Here is an 18,431-nt window from a genome sequence, read left to right on the forward strand (position 1 = left end):
ATGTCTCAGGCCCGGGCGGCAGCCAGGAACTCTGTGATACCCCACGCCGTGGCCCAGCCGAAGCACCCCGACCTGGGCTCGGAGAGGGAGAGACTCCCTTTCCCCCTGGCCTGCCTGGATCTAGCGTCCTCCTCTGCCTCCACCCAGCTACTCATTGAGATGTTGACCAGGAGAGACCAGGGAGGAGTGTCATCTGGTCCTGGTAATTCTGCTGGTCCTGTAGCTACCTCCTCCTCTACTGCACCTCCCCACAGCACCACGGCCCTGGTCCTGCCTGGCTGCAGGGGAGACAGCCTGCCTGATTTGGGGCTGAGAGGCCTAGGCCGCCGGTGGCTGGGGCCAAGCCTGGGCCTGGAGTTTGGGCTCTGCCTGCAGTCCCATGTCTACTGGGGATTGCATGGGGTGGAGAGGGTATGTGGAGTCCCGATGGAGGAGAGGGTGTCCCAGCTGTTGTCTTATGGTATGTGAGCGTCGAGAGGCGGAGTTAGAGCATGAGAGGCGGGATGCGGCGCGTTGGAGAGGGATGGTATGTGGCTTCCCATCTCTCCCGGCAGGTGGCTGTTGCATGATGGCCATGTGTAGAGACCCATGGGAAGGACTACTGTTGCATTATGAGTGATTATAACGCATAACATCCTTATGTCTACTGTTGCATTATGGTATGTGTGATACCACAAGTCAAGCAGAAACCTACTGTTGCATTATGGTATGTGCAGTCCCATGTCTACTGTTGCATTATGGTATGTGTAGTCCCATGTCTACTGTTGCATTATGGTATGTGCAGTCCCATGTCTACTGTTGCATTATGGTATGTGTAGTCCCATGTCTACTGTTGCATTATGGTATGTGTAGTCCCATGTCTACTGTTGCATTATGGTATGTGTAGTCCCATGTCTACTGTTGCATTATGGTATGTGTAGTCCCATGTCTACTGTTGCATTATGGTATGTGTAGTCCCATGTCTACTGTTGCATTATGGTATGTGCAGTCCCATGTCTACTGTTGTATTAAGGTATGTGTAGTCCCATGTCTACTGTTGCATCATGGTATGTGTAGTCCCATGTCTACTGTTGCATTATGGTATGTGCAGTCCCATGTCTACTGTTGCATTATGGTATGTGTAGTCCCATGTCTACTGTTGCATTATGGTATGTGTAGTCCCATGTCTACTGTTGCATTATGGTATGTGCAGTCCCATGTCTACTGTTGCATTATGGTATGTGTAGTCCCATGTCTACTGTTGTATTATGGTATGTGTAGTCCCATGTCTCCTGTTGTATTATGGTATGTGTAGTCCCATGTCTACTGTTGTATTAAGGTATGTGTATCCACTAGGGGAGCCAGAGTAGCTTACCAAGCAAGAGCAGCCCAGACACTCTTTGACTGGAGCTAGCATTTGAAATTGAACATTTATGTTTTATGTTGTACAAATATTCGCTAGCTACATGTCAGGCTAGTCTGGTGTTATTAGCTAGCTACATGTCAGGCTAGTCTGGTGTTATTAGCTAGTTACATGTCAGGCTAGTCTGGTGTTATTAGCTAGCTACTTGTCAGGCTAGTCTGGTGTTATTAGCTAGCTACATGTCAGGCTAGGCTGGTGTTATTAGCTAGCTACATGTCAGGCTAGGCTGGTGTTATTAGCTAGCTACATGTCAGGCTAGTCTGGTGTTATTAGCTAGCTACATGTCAGGCTAGTCTGGTGTTATTAGCTAGCTACATGTCAGGCTAGTCTGGTGTTATTATCTAGCCAAATGTCAGGCTAGTCTGGTGTTATTAGCTAGCTACATGTCAGGCTAGTCTGGTGTTATTAGCTAACCTGACATGTCCGGCTAGTCTGGTGTTATTAGCTCGCTATATGTCAGGCTAGTCTGGTGTTATTAGCTCGCTACATGTCCGGCTAGTCTGGTGTTATTAGCTCGCTACATGTCAAGCTAGTCTGGTGTTCTATGCCTGTTTACAATGCTAGCTACATGTCAGGCTAGTCTGGTGTTCTATGCTTTACAAAGCTAAGTTTCAGCCACAGAAGCATAAGCAAACATTTCTCTCTATGCTAGCTTGAACAGCTCTTACTACTCAGGAGAAGGGGAAAAAAGAGTTTGTCCAAGAGGACGGTGGAGAATATATCTCTTATCCAACCTGTATTGACGATGAACAATATTTTTTACAATGGCTTTTTCTCAGGCTTTACACCCTGTGCATTATTGTGGATAAATAATTACCTGTCTAACAGAACATAGAGGGTGTTCTTTAATGGAATCTCTCCAACATAATCCAGTTAGAATCAGGAATTCCCCAGGGCAGCTGTCTAGGCCCCTTACTTTTTTCAATCTTTACTAACAGCGTGCCACTGGCTTTAAGTAAAGCCAGAGTGTCTATGTATGTGCATGACTCAACATTATACATGTCAGCTACTACAGCTACTGAAATGATTGCAACACTTAACAAACAGCTGCAGTTAGATTCGGAGTGGGTGGCAAGGAATAAGTTAGTCCGAAATATATACAGATTTGGGACAAATCATTCCCTAATCCCTAAACCTCAACTAAATCTTGTAATGAATAATGTGGAACTTGAGCAATTTGAGGTGACTAAGGGGTGAGGTGAGTAACCCTGGATTGTAAATTGTCATGGTCAAAACATACTGATATGCAGGTCCTACAGGCCCTAGTTTCTACCATCTTAACAGCACTATCAACAAGGCAGGTCCTACAGGTCCTAGTTTCTACCTTCTTAACAACATTATCAACAAGGCAGGTCCTACAGGTCCTAGTTTCTACCTTCTTAACAACACTATCAACAAGGCAGGTCCTACATGTCCTAGTTTCTACCTTCTTAGCAACATTATCAACAAGGCAGGTCCTACAGGTCCTAGTTTCTACCTTCTTAACAACACTATCAACAAGGCAGGTCCTACAGGTCCTAGTTTCTACCTTTTTAGCAACACTATCAACAAGGCAGGTCCTACAGGCCCTAGTTTCTACCTTCTTAACAACACTATCAACAAGGCAGGTCCTATAGGTCCTAGTTTCTACCTTCTTAACAACACTATCAACAAGGCAGGTCCTACAGGTCCTTGTTTCTACCTTCTTAACAACACTATCAACAAGGCAGGTCCTACAGGCCCTAGTTTCTACCTTCTTAGCAACACTATCAACAAGGCAGGTCCTACAGGTCCTAGTTTCTACCTTCTTAACAACACTATCAACAAGGCAGGTCCTACAGGTCCTAGTTTCTACCTTCTTAACAACACTATCAACAAGGCAGGTCCTACAGGCCCTAGTTTCTACCTTCTTAGCAACACTATCAACAAGGCAGGTCCTACAGGTCCTAGTTTCTACCTTCTTAACAACACTATCAACAAGGCAGGTCCTACAGGTCCTAGTTTCTACCTTCTTAACAACACTATCAACAAGGCAGGTCCTACAGGCCCTAGTTTCTACCTTCTTAGCAACACTATCAACAAGGCAGATCCTACAGGTCCTAGTTTCTACCTTCTTAACAACACTATCAACAAGGCAGGTCCTACAGGCCCTAGTTTCTACCTTCTTAACAACACTATCAACAAGGCAGATCCTACAGGTCCTAGTTTCTACCTTCTTAACAACACTATCAACAAGGCAGGTCCTACAGGTCCTAGTTTCTACCTTCTTAACAACACTATCAACAAGGCAGGTCCTACAGGCCCTAGTTTCTACCTTCTTAGCAACACTATCAACAAGGCAGATCCTACAGGTCCTAGTATTGTCGCACCTGAACTGCTGTTCAATCATGTGGTCAGGTGCCCCAAAAAGGGTCTTAGGAAAACTGTTCCATATAATTGTTTCTAATAGATACATGACGTTACACTTTATTGTTCCTACTAGATCAGGATCAAGGCATGGTTCCTACTAGATTCTCCATGTTATTGTTCCTTCTAACAACACTATGTTATTGTTCCTACTAGATACAGGATCCCTCCATGTTTCTGATCCTACTAGATACAGGATCAACAATGTTAGTTCCTACTAGATACAGGATCTCCATGTTATTGTTCCTACTAGATACAGGATGCTGTTATTGTTCCTACTAGATCAGGATCTTCCATGTTATTGTTCCTACTAGATACAGGATGTTCCATGTTATTGTTTCTACTAGATACAGGACCTCCATGTTATTGTTCCTACTAGATACAGGATCGTCCATGTTATTGTTCCTACTAGATACAGGATCGTCCATGTTATTGTTCCTACTAGATACAGGATCGTCCATGTTATTGTTCCTACTAGATACAGGATCGTCCATGTTATTGTTCCTACTAGATACAGGATCTTCCATGTTATTGTTCCTACTAGATACAGGATCGTCCATGTTATTGTTCCTACTAGATACAGGATCTTCCATGTTATTGTTCCTACTAGATACAGGATCGTCCATGTTATTGTTCCTACTAGATACAGGATCGTCCATGTTATTGTTCCTACTAGATACAGGATCGTCCATGTTATTGTTCCTACTAGATACAGGATCTTCCATGTTATTGTTCCTACTAGATACAGGATCGTCCATGTTATTGTTCCTACTAGATACAGGATCGTCCATGTTATTGTTCCTACTAGATACAGGATCGTCCATGTTATTGTTCCTACTAGATACAGGATCGTCCATGTTATTGTTCCTACTAGATACAGGATCGGCCATGTTATTGTTCCTACTAGATACAGGATCGTCCATGTTATTGTTCCTACTAGATACAGGATCGTCCATGTTATTGTTCCTACTAGATACAGGATCGTCCATGTTATTGTTCCTACTAGATACAGGATCTTCCATGTTATTGTTCCTACTAGATACAGGACCTCCCATGTTATTGTTCCTACTAGATACAGGATCGTCCATGTTATTGTTCCTACTATGTAGAGATGGTTCACTGTTCCATGTGTTTTACACTTGGAGTAATTTAGCTGTTATCTAGAGCGACTTACGGGTAATACATTCATCTTAAAGTACAGTAGCTAGGTGGGACTACCAGGTATAGTAAGTACATCTTTCCTCAATGAAATAGCTATCAGCAAAGTCAAGACAGAGAACATCTTGGACTGGGCTGAGCAGGAGCTGCGTCCCCGTATGGGTTGGAGGCCCAGAGACCAGAGGTGGCGGAACAAATGTGTGTGGATTAATGAGGAAAAAAATACAATTTAATCCATTTTAGAATAAGACTGTAACTTAACAAAATGTTGAAATCTGTGTGTGTGGATGTTAACATGTGTATATGTGTATTTATATCACAGGGAGGTGTGTGATATTGAGCGGTTTCTGACAGCCACAGCAGAGAGAGAAGCAGAGGCTAAGCTGCAGCTGCAGACCTTCATAGAGGCTCTGCTGGAACGGGCCGACCGGGCAGAGAGAAAACTGCAGCTCCTGGTGGCTACAGACAGACACGCCCACAATGATGACCGACACACCCACAATGATGACCGACACACCCACAATGATGACAGACACACCCACAATGATGACAGACATACCCACAATGATGACAGACACACCCACAATGATGACAGACACATCCACAACGATGACAGAAACACCCACAATGATGACAGACACAACCACAATGATAATAGCCATACATACAATAACGATAGTCACTCCCACAATGGGACCAATGGCCACAGGACCAATGGACACGCCCACAACGGGAGTGAAGACGACATCATCACAGGGTCAAAGTTAATTGGCTACAGGGTGAGAAGGAACAATTTATGTGATCGTTGATTGGCCGAGAAGTCCACATAACCAGTTTCCCATGTCTTGGGGTGATGGCTGGACATTTTGTAGTAATGTTCTCTGCCTCTCTCTCTCTCTCTCTCTCTCTCTCTCTCTCTCTCTCTCTCTCTCTCTCTCTCTCTCTCTCTCTCTCTCTCTCTCTCTCTCTCTCTCTCTCTCTCTCTCTCTCTCTCTCTCTCTCTCTCTTGTCTCTTTCTCTTTGTTTCTCTCTCTCTCTTTGTCTCTCTTTGTCTCTCTCTCTCTCACACACTGTCTTTATCTCTCTCTCACTCTCTCTCTCTCTCTCACTCTCTCTCTCTCTCTCTCTCTCTCTCTCTCTCTCTCTCTCTCTCTCACTCTCTCTCTCTCTCTGTCTCTTTCTCTTTGTTTCTCTCTCTCTCTTTGTCTCTCTTTGTCTCTCTCTCTCTCAAACACTGTCTTTCTCTCTCTCTCTCTCTCTCTCTCTCTCTCTCTCTCTCTCTCTCTCTCTCTCTCTCTCTCTCTCTCTCTCTCTCTCTCTCTCACTCTCTCTCTCTCTCTCTCTCACTCTCTCTCTCTCTCTGTCTCTGTCTCTGTCTTCTGCCTCTTTCTCTTTGTCTCTCTTTGTCTCTCTCTCTCTCACACACTCTCTCTCCAGACCTCTCTCTCTCTCTCTGTCTCTTTCTCTTTGTTTCTCCTCTCTCTCTCTTTGTCTCTCTTTGTCTCTCTCTCTCTCAGATACTGTCTTTCTCTCTCTCTCTGTGTTGACTCTCTCTCTCTGTGTTGATCTCTCATAATCTCTCTCCTCCATCTCTCTCTCTCTCTCTCATAAGCTGCTCCTCTCATCTCCTAGATCATCTCTCTCTCTCAGATCTAATCTCTCTCATCTCTCTAATCTCTCTCTCATCATCTCAGCTCTCTCTCCGAGATCATAATCTCTGTCTCTCCAAGATCTCTCTCTGTCTCTGTTTCTGCCTCTTTCTCTTTGTCTCTCTTTGTCTCTCTCTCTCTCTCACACACTGTCTTTCTCTCTCTGTCTCTGTTTCTGCCTCTTTCTCTCTCTCATAGAGAAGCTACAGTGTATCTGGGTCGCGTAGACTAGGAGACCAGACCTATCACACCAACTATGGGTAGGTACACCTCATTATCCTAATTGATCTGTGTTGATCCTGGATCATCAATTAGCTGTGTTGATCCTAGATCATTATTTATCTGTGTTGATCCTAGATAATAATTTAGCTGTGTTGATCCTAGATCATAATTTAGCTGTGTTGATCCTAGATCATAATTTTGCTGTGTTGATCCTAGATCATAATTTAGCTGTGTTGATCCTAGACCATAATTTAGCTGTGTTGATCCTAGATCATAATTTAGCTGTGTTGATCCTAGATCATAATTTAGCTGTGTTGATCCTAGATCATAATTTAGCTGTGTTGATCCTAGATCATAATTTAGCTGTGTTGATCCTAGATCATAATTTAGCTGTGTTGATCATAATTTAGCTGTGTTGATCCGAGATCATAATTTAGCTGTGTTGATCCAAGATCATAATTTAGCTGTGTTGATCCTAGATCATTATTTAGCTGTGTTGATCCTAGACCATAATTTAGCTGTGTTGATCCTAGATCATAATTTAGCTGTGTTGATCCTAGATCATAATTTAGCTGTGTTGATCATAATTTAGCTGTGTTGATCATAATTTAGCTGTGTTGATCCTAGATCATAATTTAGCTGTGTTGATCCTAGATCATAATTTAGCTGTGTTGATCCTAGATCATAATTTAGCTGTGTTGATCATAATTTAGCTGTGTTGATCCTAGATCATAATTTAGCTGTGTTGATCCTAGATCATAATTTAGCTGTGTTGATCCTAGATCATAATTTAGCTGTGTTGATCCTAGATCATAATTTAGCTGTGTTGATCATAATTTAGCTGTGTTGATCCGAGATCATAATTTAGCTGTGTTGATCCAAGATCATAATTTAGCTGTGTTGATCCTAGATCATTATTTAGCTGTGTTGATCCTAGATCATAATTTAGCTGTGTTGATCATAATTTAGCTGTGTTGATCCTAGATCATAATTTAGCTGTGTTGATCATAATTTAGCTGTGTTGATCCTAGATCATAATTTAGCTGTGTTGATCCTAGATCATAATTTAGCTGTGTTGATCCTAGATCATAATTTAGCTGTGTTGATCATAATTTAGCTGTGTTGATCCTAGATCATAATTTAGCTGTGTTGATCCAAGATCATAATTTAGCTGTGTTGATCCTAGATCATAATTTAGCTGTGTTGATCCTAGATCATAATTTAGCTGTGTTGATCCTAGATCATAATTTAGCTGTGTTGATCCTAGATCATAATTTAGCTGTGTTGATCATAATTTAGCTGTGTTGATCCGAGATCATAATTTAGCTGTGTTGATCCAAGATCATAATTTAGCTGTGTTGATCCTAGATCATTATTTAGCTGTGTTGATCCTAGACCATAATTTAGCTGTGTTGATCCTAGATCATAATTTAGCTGTGTTGATCATAATTTAGCTGTGTTGATCCTAGATCATAATTTAGCTGTGTTGATCCTAGATCATAATTTAGCTGTGTTGATCCTATATCATAATTTAGCTGTGTTGATCATAATTTAGCTGTGTTGATCCTAGATCATAATTTAGCTGTGTTGATCCAAGATCATAATTTAGCTGTGTTGATCCTAGATCATAATTTAGCTGTGTTGATCCTAGATCATAATTTAGCTGTGTTGATAATAGATCATAATTTAGCTGTGTTGATCATAATTTAGCTGTGTTGATCCGAGATCATAATTTAGCTGTGTTGATCCAAGATCATAATTTAGCTGTGTTGATCCTAGATCATTATTTAGCTGTGTTGATCCTAGATCATAATTTAGCTGTGTTGATCATAATTTAGCTGTGTTGATCCTAGATCATAATTTAGCTGTGTTGATCCAAGATCATAATTTAGCTGTGTTTATCCTAGATCATAATTTAGCTGTGTTGATCCTAGATCATAATTTAGCTGTGTTGATCCTAGATCATAATTTAGCTGTGTTGATCATAATTTAGCTGTGTTGATCCGAGATCATAATTTAGCTGTGTTGATCCAAGATCATAATTTAGCTGTGTTGATCCTAGATCATTATTTAGCTGTGTTGATCCTAGATCATAATTTAGCTGTGTTGATCCTAGATCATTATTTAGCTGTGTTGATCCTAGATCATAATTTAGCTGTGTTGATCCTAGATCATAGTTTAGCTGTGTTGATCCTAGACCATAGTTTAGCTGTGTTGATCCTAGATCATAATTTAGCTGTGTTGATCTTAGACCATAGTTTAGCTGTGTTGATCCTAGACCATAGTTTAGCTGTGTTGATCCTATTTTGCTGGATTGTTTATTCAGGATCAACAAACTATAATGCTGATATAGTGGATATCAGTCTCTGTGGAATCAGGACATGTATCTGTCTCTCCCTTTTCTCTCTCTAGAGCCCCCGCTGGTCGTATGCGAACGCTATCCCTGGGTTCTGGGGGGTGGGACAGTGACTCGGTGGGGGGGTGGGCCACACCTCTGGAAGCCCGTTACTACCACGTTCCCTGCTCTACTCGAGAGGGAGGAGAGAGGAGGGACAGGGGGTACAGGCGAACCCCAGAGGGGAGGGGAGGGTGGGGGCGGACCAGGTGGAGGGCACCCCCCAGCACAGAGGAAGAGGAGGAAGAGGATGATGAAGAGGAGGACACGTGGTCAGAGGCCTGGAGCACACCTGAGACTCAGAGACACGCCCACGTCAGGCTGGAACACTCACCTGGCTCAGGTAATAACCTTTAACCTTACCAGGCTGGAACACTCACCTGGCTCAGGTAATAACCTTTAACCTTACCAGTCTGGAACATCCACCTGGCTCAGGTAATAACATTTAACCTAACCAGTCTGGAACATCCACCTGGCTCAGGTTATAACCTTTAACCTTACCAGTCTGGAACACTCACCTGGCTCAGGTTATAACCTTAAACCTCACCAGTCTGGAACTTCCACCTGGCTCAGGTTACCTTGTGTGTACTGTAACTCTACCTGATCAGTCTCCACATAACTCTGTCTCGACAACTCCAGTCTCCACATAACTCTGTCTAGACAACTCCAGTCTCCACATAACTCTGTCTAGACAACTCCAGTCTCCACATAACCCTGTCTAGACAACTCAAGTCTTCACATAACTCTGTCTAGACAACTCCAGTCTCCACATAACTCTGTCTAGACAACTCCAGTCTCCACATAACTCTGTCTAGACAACTCCAGTCTCCACATAACTCTGTCTCGACAACTCCAGTCTCCACATAACTCTGTCTAGACAACTCCAGTCTCCACATTACTCTGTCTAGACAACTCCAGTCTCCACATAACTCTGTCTAGACAACTCCAGTCTCCACATTACTCTGTCTAGACAACTCCAGTCTCCACATAACTCTGTCTAGACAACTCCAGTCTCCACATAACTCTGTCTAGACAACTCCAGTCTCCACATAACTCTGTCTAGACAACTCCAGTCTCCACATAACTCTGTCTAGACAACTCCAGTCTCCACATAACTCTGTCTAGACAACTCCAGTCTCCACATAACTCTGTCTAGACAACTCCAGTCTCCACATAACCCTGTCTAGACAACTCCAGTCTCCACATAACTCTGTCTAGACAACTCCAGTCTCCACATAACCCTGTCTAGACAACTCCAGTCTCCACATAACCCTGTCTAGACAACTCCAGTCTCCACATAACTCTGTCTAGACAACTCCAGTCTCCACATAACCCTGTCTAGACAACTCCAGTCTTCACATAACTCTGTCTAGACAAATCCAGCCTTGTCTATGTCTATGTGTGTACTGTAACTCTACCTGACGTTTCTCTCCAGGTGTGTCGTCCATACGATCCAGCCCGTGTCACCGTGATTACATAGCATTGGGGGCGGGGACTCTGAGACTGAGGGCGGGGTTATTCTGCGTGTTTCCTTATTTGGATGTGCGGACGTTGCTGCTCGCCGCCGAGGTGTGCTCCGATTGGAGGTTTGTGGCGCGACACCCAGCCGTCTGGACACGGGTACGACTGGAGAACGCCAGAGTCTCCACTAAGGTAACGCGTATTGATGTCATTGATATAATCGCAGTGAAGCTGCGGTCATGTTGTGGTCTATTTCAGTTCTGTTTTAGTACATGGTTGTGTTTCACTCCTGGTCTCACTGTGCGGTTGTGGTTCATGTATGGTAATGTTATTTTATGGTTGTGGTTGTGTTATGGTTGTGGTTAATGTATGGTAATGTTATTTTATGGTTGTGGTTGTGTTATGGTTGTGGTTAATGTATGGTAATGTTATGTTATTTTATGGTTGTGGTTAATGTATGGTAATGTTATTTTATGGTTGTGGTTGTGTTATGGTTGTGTTGTGGTTGTGTTGTGGTTGTGTTATGATTGTGTTAGGATTGTGTTTCAGTTCTTAGTGACCATGTTTCAGTTGTGTACTCAGACCCAATACCTATTGTGGTTGTGTTGTGGTTGTGTTGTGGTTGTGTTGTGGTTTCTCCATGGTTGTGTTATGGTTCATCCATGGTTGTGTTATGGTTATGTTATGGTTGTATTGTGGTTGTCTTGTGGTTCATCTATGGTTGTGTTAGGGTTAATCTATGGTTGTGTTATGGTTAATCTATGGTTGTGTTATGGTTGTGTTATGGTTAATCTATGGTTGTGTTATCAAATCAAATTTATTTATATAGCCCTTCGTACATCAGCTGATATCTCAAAGTGCTGTACAGAAACCCAGCCTAAAACCCCAAACAGCAAACAATGCAGGTGTAAAAGCACGGTATGGTTAAAACCTAGGAAGAAACCAGAGAGGAACCGGGCTGGGGGTGGCCAGTCCTCTTCTGGCTGTGCCGGGTAGAGATTATAACAGAACATGACCAAGATGTTCAAATGTTCATAAATGACCAGCAAGGTTAATAATAAGGCAGAACAGTTGGGTTAATCTATGGTTGAGTTATGGTTAACCCTATGGTTGGTTTATGGTTGTGTTATGGTTAATCTATGGTTGTGTTATGGTTAATCTATGGTTGTGTTATGGTTAATCTATGGTTGTGCTATGGTTTCTCCAGGGTTGTGTTGTGGTTGTGTTAGGGTTGAGCCAGGGTTGTGTTGTGGTTGTGTTATGGTTTCTCCGTGGTTGTGTTATGGTTTCTCCATGGTTGTGTTATGGTTTCTCCATGGTTGTGTTATGGTTTCTCCATGGTTGTGTTATGGTTTCTCCGTGGTTGTGTTATGGTTTCTCCATGGTTGTGTTATGGTTGTGTTTCAGTTCCTAGTGACCATGTCCCAGTGGTGTACTCAGACTCATTCCCTGGTGCTCCAGAACCTCAGACCACGACTGCGGCATCGAGATGAACGCAGAGAGGACTACGACAAGACCACACGGTAACCCCCATTAATATTGAACAAGGACAGTAAACACACACTACTGGACCACACAGTAAACATACACTACTGGACCACACAGTAAACATACACTACTGGACCACACAGTAAACATACACTACTGGACCACACAGTAAACATTCACTACTGGACCACACAGTAAACATTCACTACTGGACCGCACAGTAAACATACACTACTGGACCGCACAGTAAACATACACTACCGGACCACACACTACTGGACCACACAGTAAACATACACTACTGGACCACACAGTAAACATACACTACTGGACCACACAGTAAACATTCACTACTGGACCACACAGTAAACATTCACTACTGGACCGCACAGTAAACATTCACTACTGGACCACACAGTAAACATACACTACTGGACCGCACAGTAAACATACACTACTGGACCGCACAGTAAACATACACTACTGGACCACACAGTAAACATACACTACCGGACCACACACTACTGGACCACACAGTAAACATACACTACTGGACCGCACAGTAAACATACACTACCGGACCGCACAGTACTGGACCACACAGTAAACATACACTACTGGACCGCACAGTAAACATACACTACCGGACCACACACTACTGGACCACACAGTAAACATACACTACTGGACCACACAGTAAACATACACTACTGGACCACACAGTAAACATTCACTACTGGACCACACAGTAAACATTCACTACTGGACCGCACAGTAAACATTCACTACTGGACCACACAGTAAACATACACTACTGGACCGCACAGTAAACATACACTACTGGACCACACAGTAAACATACACTACTGGACCGCACAGTAAACATTCACTACTGGACCGCACAGTAAACATACACTACTGGACCACACAGTAAACATACAGTACTGGACCACACAGTAAACATACACTACTGGACCGCACAGTAAACATACACTACTGGACCACACACTACTGGACCACACAGTAAACATTCACTACTGGACCACACAGTAAACATTCACTACTGGACCACACAGTAAACATACACTACTGGACCGCACAGTAAACATACACTACTGGACCACACACTACTGGACCACACAGTAAACATACACTACTGGACAGCACAGTAAACATACACTACTGGACTGCACAGTAAACATTCACTACTGGACCACACAGTAAACATACACTACTGGACCGCACAGTAAACATTCACTACTGGACCACACAGTAAACATACACTACTGGACCGCACAGTAAACATTCACTACTGGACCACACAGTAAACACACACTACTGGAACACACAGTACTGGACCACACAGTAAACATTCACTACTGGACCACACAGTAAACATACACTACTGGACCGCACAGTAAACATACACTACTGGACCACACAGTAAACATACACTACTGGACCACACACTACTGGACCACACAGTAAACATACAGTACTGGACCGCACAGTAAACATACACTACTGGACCACACACTACTGGACCACACAGTAAACATACACTATTGGACCACACAGTAAACATACACTACTGGACCACACAGTAAACATTCACTACTGGACCACACAGTAAACATTCACTACTGGACCGCACAGTAAACATTCACTACTGGACCACACAGTAAACATACACTACTGGACCGCACAGTAAACATACACTACTGGACCGCACAGTAAACATTCACTACTGGACCACACAGTAAACATTCACTACTGGACCACACAGTAAACATTCACTACTGGACCGCACAGTAAACATTCACTACTGGACCACACAGTAAACATTCACTACTGGACCGCACAGTAAACATACACTACTGGACCGCACAGTAAACATTCACTACTGGACCACACAGTAAACATACACTACTGGACCGCACAGTAAACATACACTACTGGACCACACACTACTGGACCACACAGTAAACATACACTACTGGACCGCACAGTAAACATACACTACTGGACCACACAGTAAACATACACTACTGGACCACACAGTACTGGACCACACAGTAAACATTCACTACTGGACCACACAGTAAACATACACTACTGGACCGCACAGTAAACATACACTACTGGACCACACAGTAAACATACACTACTGGACCGCACACTACTGGACCACACAGTAAACATACACTACTGGACCACACAGTAAACATACACTACTGGACCACACAGTAAACATACACTACTGGACCACACAGTAAACATACACTACTGGACCACACAGTAAACATACACTACTGGACCACACAGTAAACATACACTACTGGACCGCACAGTAAACATACACTACTGGACCACACAGTAAACATACACTACTGGACCGCACAGTAAACATTCACTACTGGACCACACAGTAAACATACACTACTGGACCGCACAGTAAACATACAGTACTGGACCACACAGTAAACATACAATACTGGACCACACAGTAAACATACACTACTGGACCGCACAGTCAACATTCACTACTGGACCGCACAGTAAACATACACTACTGGACCACACAGTAAACATACAATACTGGACCACACAGTAAACATACACTACTGGACCGCACAGTAAACATACAGTACTGGACCACACAGTAAACATACACTACTGGACCACACAGTAAACATACATTACTGGACCACACAGTAAACATACACTACTGGACCGCACAGTAAACATTCACTACTGGACCACACAGTAAACATACACTACTGGACCGCACAGTAAACATACACTACTGGACCACACACTACTGGACCACACACTACTGGACCGCACAGTAAACATACACTACTGGACCACACAGTAAACATACACTACTGGACCACACAGTAAACATACACTACTGGACCACACAGTAAACATACATTACTGGACCACACAGTAAACATTCACTACTGGACCACACAGTAAACATACACTACTGGACCACACAGTAAACATACACTACTGGACCACACAGTAAACATACATTACTGGACCACACAGTAAACATACACTACTGGACCACACAGTACTGGACCACACAGTAAACATACACTACTGGACCGCACAGTAAACATTCACTACTGGACCGCACAGTAAACATACAGTACTGGACCACACAGTAAACATACACTACTGGACCACACAGTAAACATACAGTACTGGACCACACAGTAAACATACACTACTGGACCACACAGTACTGGACCACACAGTAAACATACACTACTGGAACACACAGTAAACATTCACTACTGGACCACACACTAGTGGACCACACAGTAAACATACACTACTGGACCACACGGTACTGGACCACACAGTAAACATACACTACTGGACCGCACAGTAAACATTCACTACTGGACCACACACTAGTGGACCACCCAGTAAACATACACTACTGGACAAAACGGTACTGGACCACACAGTAAACATACACTACTGGACCGCACAGTAAACATTCACTACTGGACCGCACAGTAAACATACACTACTGGAACACACAGTAAACATTCACTACTGGACCACACAGTAAACATACACTACTGGACCACACAGTAAACATACACTACTGGACCACACAGTAAACATACACTACTGGACCACACAGTAAACATACACTACTGGACAAAACGGTACTGGACCACACAGTAAACATACACTACTGGACCGCACAGTCAACATTCACTACTGGACCGCACAGTAAACATACACTACTGGACCACACAGTAAACATACAATACTGGACCACACAGTAAACATACACTACTGGACCGCACAGTAAACATACAGTACTGGACCACACAGTAAACATACACTACTGGACCACACAGTAAACATACATTACTGGACCACACAGTAAACATACACTACTGGACCACACAGTAAACATACACTACTGGACCACACAGTAAACATACAGTACTGGACCACACAGTAAACCTGCATTAGGAGGCCTCTACACAGTAAACCTGCATTAGGAGGCCTCTACACAGTAAACCTGTATTAGGAGGCCTCTACACAGTAAACCTGCATTAGGAAGCCTCTACACAGTAAACCTGCATTAGGAGGCCTCTACACAGTAAACCTGCATTAGGAGGCCTCTACACAGTAAACCTGCATTAGGAGGCCTCTACACAGTAAACCTGCATTAGGAGGCCTCTACACAGTAAACCTGCATTAGGAAGCCTCTACACAGTAAACCTGCATTAGGAGGCCTCTACACAGTAAACCTGCATTAGGAGGCCTCTACACAGTAAACCTGCATTAGGAAGCCTCTACACAGTAAACCTGCATTAGGAGGCCTCTACACAGTAAACCTGCATTAGGGGGCCTCTACACAGTAAACCTGCATTAGGAGGCCTCTACACAGTAAACCTGCATTAGGAGGCCTCTACACAGTAAACCTGCATTAGGAGGCCTCTACACAGTAAACCTGCATTAGGAAGCCTCTACACAGTAAACCTGCATTAGGAGGCCTCTACACAGTAAACCTGCATTAGGAAGCCTCTACACAGTAAACCTGCATTAGGAGGCCTCTACACAGTAAACCTGCATTAGGAAGCCTCTACACAGTAAACCTGCATTAGGAAGCCTCTACACAGTAAACCTGCATTAGGAAGCCTCTACACAGTAAACCTGCATTAGGAGGCCTCTACACAGTAAACCTGCATTAGGAGGCCTCTACACAGTAAACCTGTATTAGGAGGCCTCTACACAGTAAACCTGCATTAGGAAGCCTCTACACAGTAAACCTGCATTAGGAGGCCTCTACACAGTAAACCTGCATTAGGAGGCCTCTACACAGTAAACCTGCATTAGGAAGCCTCTACACAGTAAACCTGCATTAGGAGACCTCTACACAGTAAACCTGCATTAGGAGGCCTCTACACAGTAAACCTGCATTAGGAAGCCTCTACACAGTAAACCTGCATTAGGAGACCTCTACACAGTAAACCTGCATTAGGAAGCCTCTACACAGTAAACCTGCATTAGGAGGCCTCTACACAGTAAACCTGCATTAGGAGGCCTCTACACAGTAAACCTGCATTAGGAAGCCTCTACACAGTAAACCTGCATTAGGAGGCCTCTACACAGTAAACCTGCATTAGGGGACCTCTACACAGTAAACCTGCATTAGGAGGCCTCTACACAGTAAACCTGCATTAGGAAGCCTCTACACAGTAAACCTGCATTAGGAGGCCTCTACACAGTAAACCTGCATTAGGAGGCCTCTACACAGTAAACCTGCATTAGGAAGCCTCTACACAGTAAACCTGCATTAGGAGGCCTCTACACAGTAAACCTGCATTAGGAGGCCTCTACACAGTAAACCTGCATTAGGAGGCCTCTACACAGTAAACCTGCATTAGGAGGCCTCTACACAGTAAACCTGCATTAGGAAGCCTCTACACAGTAAACCTGCATTAGGAGGCCTCTACACAGTAAACCTGCATTAGGAAGCCTCTACACAGTAAACCTGCATTAGGAGGCCTCTACACAGTAAACCTGCATTAGGAGGCCTCTACACAGTAAACCTGCATTAGGAAGCCTCTACACAGTAAACCTGCATTAGGAGGCCTCTACACAGTAAACCTGCATTAGGAGGCCTCTACACAGTAAACCTGCATTAGGAAGCCTCTACACAGTAAACCTGCATTAGGAGGCCTCTACACAGTAAACCTGCATTAGGAGGCCTCTACACAGTAAACCTGCATTAGGAGGCCTCTACACAGTAAACCTGCATTAGGAGGCCTCTACACAGTAAACCTACATTAGGAGGCCTCTACACAGTAAACCTGCATTAAGAGGCCTCACACAGTAAACCTGCATTAGGAGGCCTCTACACAGTAAACCTGCATTAGGAAGCCTCTACACAGTAAACCTGCATTAGGAGGCCTCTACACAGTAAACCTGCATTAGGAGGCCTCTACACAGTAAACCTGCATTAGGAGGCCTCTACACAGTAAACCTGCATTAGGAAGCCTCTACACAGTAAACCTGCATTAGGAGGCCTCTACACAGTAAACCTGCATTAGGAGGCCTCTACACAGTAAACCTGCATTAGGAGGCCTCTACACAGTAAACCTGCATTAGGAGGCCTCTACACAGTAAACCTGCATTAGGAGGCCTCTACACAGTAAACCTGCATTAGGAGGCCTCTACACAGTAAACCTGCATTAGGAGGCCTCTACACAGTAAACCTGCATTAGGA

General features: G+C 43.7%; 1 protein-coding gene across 1 annotated transcript in view; it reads left to right on the forward strand.

Moving 5' to 3' along the window:
- Nucleotides 1-18,431, forward strand: part of LOC118380657 (F-box only protein 41-like) — a 54,034-nt gene continuing 35,603 nt past the window's right edge. Inside the window, exons 1-7 of the mRNA XM_052460705.1 lie at nt 1-460; nt 5,042-5,129; nt 5,268-5,724; nt 6,793-6,854; nt 9,229-9,554; nt 10,647-10,864; nt 12,080-12,195. Coding sequence (XP_052316665.1) covers nt 1-460; nt 5,042-5,129; nt 5,268-5,724; nt 6,793-6,854; nt 9,229-9,554; nt 10,647-10,864; nt 12,080-12,195 — 1,727 coding nt within the window. The remainder of the gene's footprint in view (nt 461-5,041; nt 5,130-5,267; nt 5,725-6,792; nt 6,855-9,228; nt 9,555-10,646; nt 10,865-12,079; nt 12,196-18,431) is intronic.

Source organism: Oncorhynchus keta, chromosome 13 (assembly GCF_023373465.1).
Source record: "Oncorhynchus keta strain PuntledgeMale-10-30-2019 chromosome 13, Oket_V2, whole genome shotgun sequence".
In the NCBI taxonomy this organism is placed as follows: domain Eukaryota; kingdom Metazoa; phylum Chordata; class Actinopteri; order Salmoniformes; family Salmonidae; genus Oncorhynchus; species Oncorhynchus keta.